Source organism: Pygoscelis adeliae, unplaced genomic scaffold (assembly GCF_000699105.1).
Source record: "Pygoscelis adeliae isolate BGI_AS28 unplaced genomic scaffold, ASM69910v1 Scaffold420, whole genome shotgun sequence".
Lineage (NCBI taxonomy): Eukaryota > Metazoa > Chordata > Aves > Sphenisciformes > Spheniscidae > Pygoscelis > Pygoscelis adeliae.
The window spans coordinates 1,254,353-1,257,096 of record NW_008823871.1 but is presented as its reverse complement, the minus strand read 5'-3'; the positions used below and the strand labels follow the sequence as shown (position 1 = coordinate 1,257,096).

General features: G+C 61.4%; 1 protein-coding gene across 1 annotated transcript in view; it reads left to right on the top strand.

Moving 5' to 3' along the window:
* NLRP6 (NLR family, pyrin domain containing 6) overlaps window positions 1-2,744 on the top strand; it is a gene marked incomplete at its 5' end in the record, with an annotated part of 7,229 nt that overhangs the window by 3,991 nt on the left and 494 nt on the right. The window contains 4 exon segments of the mRNA XM_009334191.1: window positions 18-210; window positions 594-632; window positions 1,185-1,468; window positions 2,113-2,283. Of these exon segments, the coding sequence (XP_009332466.1) occupies window positions 18-210; window positions 594-632; window positions 1,185-1,468; window positions 2,113-2,283 (687 nt within the window).

Here is a 2,744-nt window from a genome sequence, read left to right as displayed (position 1 = left end):
CGCCGTCTCCCCCGCAGGTTGGGCTGCTGCAACCTCACGGCTGCTGGCTGCAAGGACCTCGCCGCCGTGCTGGGCACCGTGCCCAGCCTGGTGCAGCTGGACCTGAGTGACAACCCCTTGGAGGACAGCGGCGTGCGGGAGCTGTGCGGGGCGCTAGCGGGACCCGGCTGCAGCGTGCAAAAGCTCTGGTATGGGGCGTCGGGCTGGCGGGTCCTGCTTTGCGGCTGTTCCCAGCAGATGCTTTTAGGGTGTGAGCGAGGGCAGGGGTGGCCCTGTGGCTGGGGGTGCTGCTGGATCCTGCCTGCCGGCTGCAGGCGCTGAGGTGAGGGGCTGCCGGGGGGCATCGCTGGGTGGGCACCAAGAGCCTCTGCAAGCGGGATGTCTGCAAGTCAAAAATAGAAAGCAATTACTGTCCAGCGCTCGGAGGACGTAACGCGCTCCTGGGCTAGACAGCACTGTGTAGGGCTGGCTGCTCTCCTAAGCCCCTCAGAACAAAGGTGATGTGCCACCTTTCACCAGAGCCACCACCGCAACAGCTCTGGTTTTCCCATCTGCTTTTAAACTTGAGCTTTTTACCCACTTTTCCTCTGGAGCTACGGACGAGCCCCATCTCAGCCATCCTACGAGCACAGGTAGCGGATAGCCAGGCAGGAGAACAGGCTGCAGAGAGGCTGTGCAGCAAGGGTGGTAAAACTGGAGTCAGTGGCATTTCCCAGGGCTCAGGCAACATCTCCCCACCCGCACAGACCCCCTGGCAAAAAGGGTCTGGGCTTGGCTGGCGGAGGTACGGAAGGCAGGGTAGCTAACTGGGGGTGGTGAGCAGCACCTTTGCCTTGAACAGTGTTGGAGCCAGAGGAGGGAGATGGGTGATGCAGCCCTTCAGTCTGGCAGAGGTTTTAAGCTCCTGAGCTCCAGTAGTGATGCTGAGCCGAGGGGAGGGGGCTGCAGTGCCCCTGGATGGGAGATGTGCCTCTGCTGGGGCAGATGGCAGCTTCTAGGTCCTGCAGGACCTGAGAAACCCCTCGCCACTAGCCAGTGCCTTCAGGGGCCTCTGGGTGCTGCCCACACCTGTAACTACAGGAGTCAAAGAGGACAAACCTACAAGATTTGGGAGGAAATATAAAGCGAGGTACCTTGAGAGCGGGGACAGTTTCTCTCTCTTGAGATGTTCTCCTCCCCATCAGCCCCGGGGCAAAGGTGCAGTCAGCGTGGACGGGGGCTGTGGGCACTGTCCCTGCGTTTCAGCGGGCAGCCGGGCTGATGATGATGGCCGTGCCGCCGCCTGTCCCCCGCGCAGGCTGTGGCAGTGCTGCCTGACGGAGGTGAGCTGCGGGGCTCTCGCCGCGGTGCTCCCCGCCAGCCCCAGCCTGACGGAGCTGCACTTGGGCGACAACGAGCTGGGGGACGGAGGCGTGCGGCGGCTGAGCGAGGGCCTGCGGGATCCTGCCTGCCGGCTGCAGGCGCTGAGGTGAGGGGCTGCCGGGGGTTCCCGGGGCTGGGAGGATGCTCTCTGCAGGGACCATCTGCCGCTCACCTGTGCTGCCCTGATGAGTCTCCCTACAGCCGGTCACCATCCCTCTCCGGGGCACTTTGAACATCTTGGGGTGGGTGCCAAGAGCTTCGATAGGCAGGGTGCTAACAGCTTAAAACTATAAAATTATTTATTTATTGCCTAGATGAGATTATTTATTATCACCCAGATAAGATAACTAGGATTTAAAGCTCTCCCAGGCGAAGCAGCCGTACGCTCACTGCCCCAGCTGCAGCTATTCCATCCGCCAGCACATTTCAGGTGCATGTACATGGACGTTTGCTCCTTAAAGACCAGCCCCATCGTATTTTGTGGTTGTGAGAAGTAATCATGGGGTATCCCAGTCTTGCCCATGCCCATCTGAAGGGATGTTCCCCATCCTGGGGAGATTACATCCAGCCTCAGAGACCTCACAAGAAGCCTGGAGCAAGGCTTTGGAGCAAGTCCCCCCCCGGAAGCTATTTCCAGGCATCCAGAGGACCTGGGCCGGGCGGGTTGGCAGCACAGGCAAGGTTTCTGGCTGTGAAGGACTGTGCATGAAATGTCCACGTGTCTCCTTTCTCCAAACGCCTCCCCGGCAGCCTGTGGCACTGCCAACTCACTGACGCCTGCTGCGAGGACCTCTGCGCTGTGCTCAGCGCCAGCCGGAGCTTGGAGCATCTGGACCTGAGCAAGAACGACCTGGGAGACGGCGGGGCACAGCTGCTGTGCGAGGCGCTCGGGCATCCCTCCTGCTTCTTGCAGAGGCTGTGGTAAGGGACTTTCAGCTCCTCTGGCCACGGGGCTGCTCCCCATGGGCGCTGGGACAGACCAAATGTGACGTGAGCCTCCCCACGCCGGGGCTCCCAGCCTGCCCTACGAGGTGGGAGAGTGTTTTCTGTGAAGCTACAGCTGCTCCAGGCGCCCTTCTCCAAAGGCGTCTCGGGACGGCGGGGTGCTGGGCAGCTCGGTCTGGAGAGTGCCGGAGCTGGCGCTGCCTCCTGCCAGCTAGCAGGCAGCTGCCCTGCCATCCCCCCGCAGCTCTACCAGCTGCTCACTTCTGGAATTAGTGTGATTAGACCTACTGCCTTCCTAAAGCGGTGGGTAATGTCTCGGGACATGCTGCTAATGCACAAAACTGGGGCGGGGGACGTGTTTCATCAGCCCTGAAGCAGGCAGCAGAGATGGTTGCTCCGTGTGACGGCACGAGGCTGGGCCCGCCGACGCCCACTCC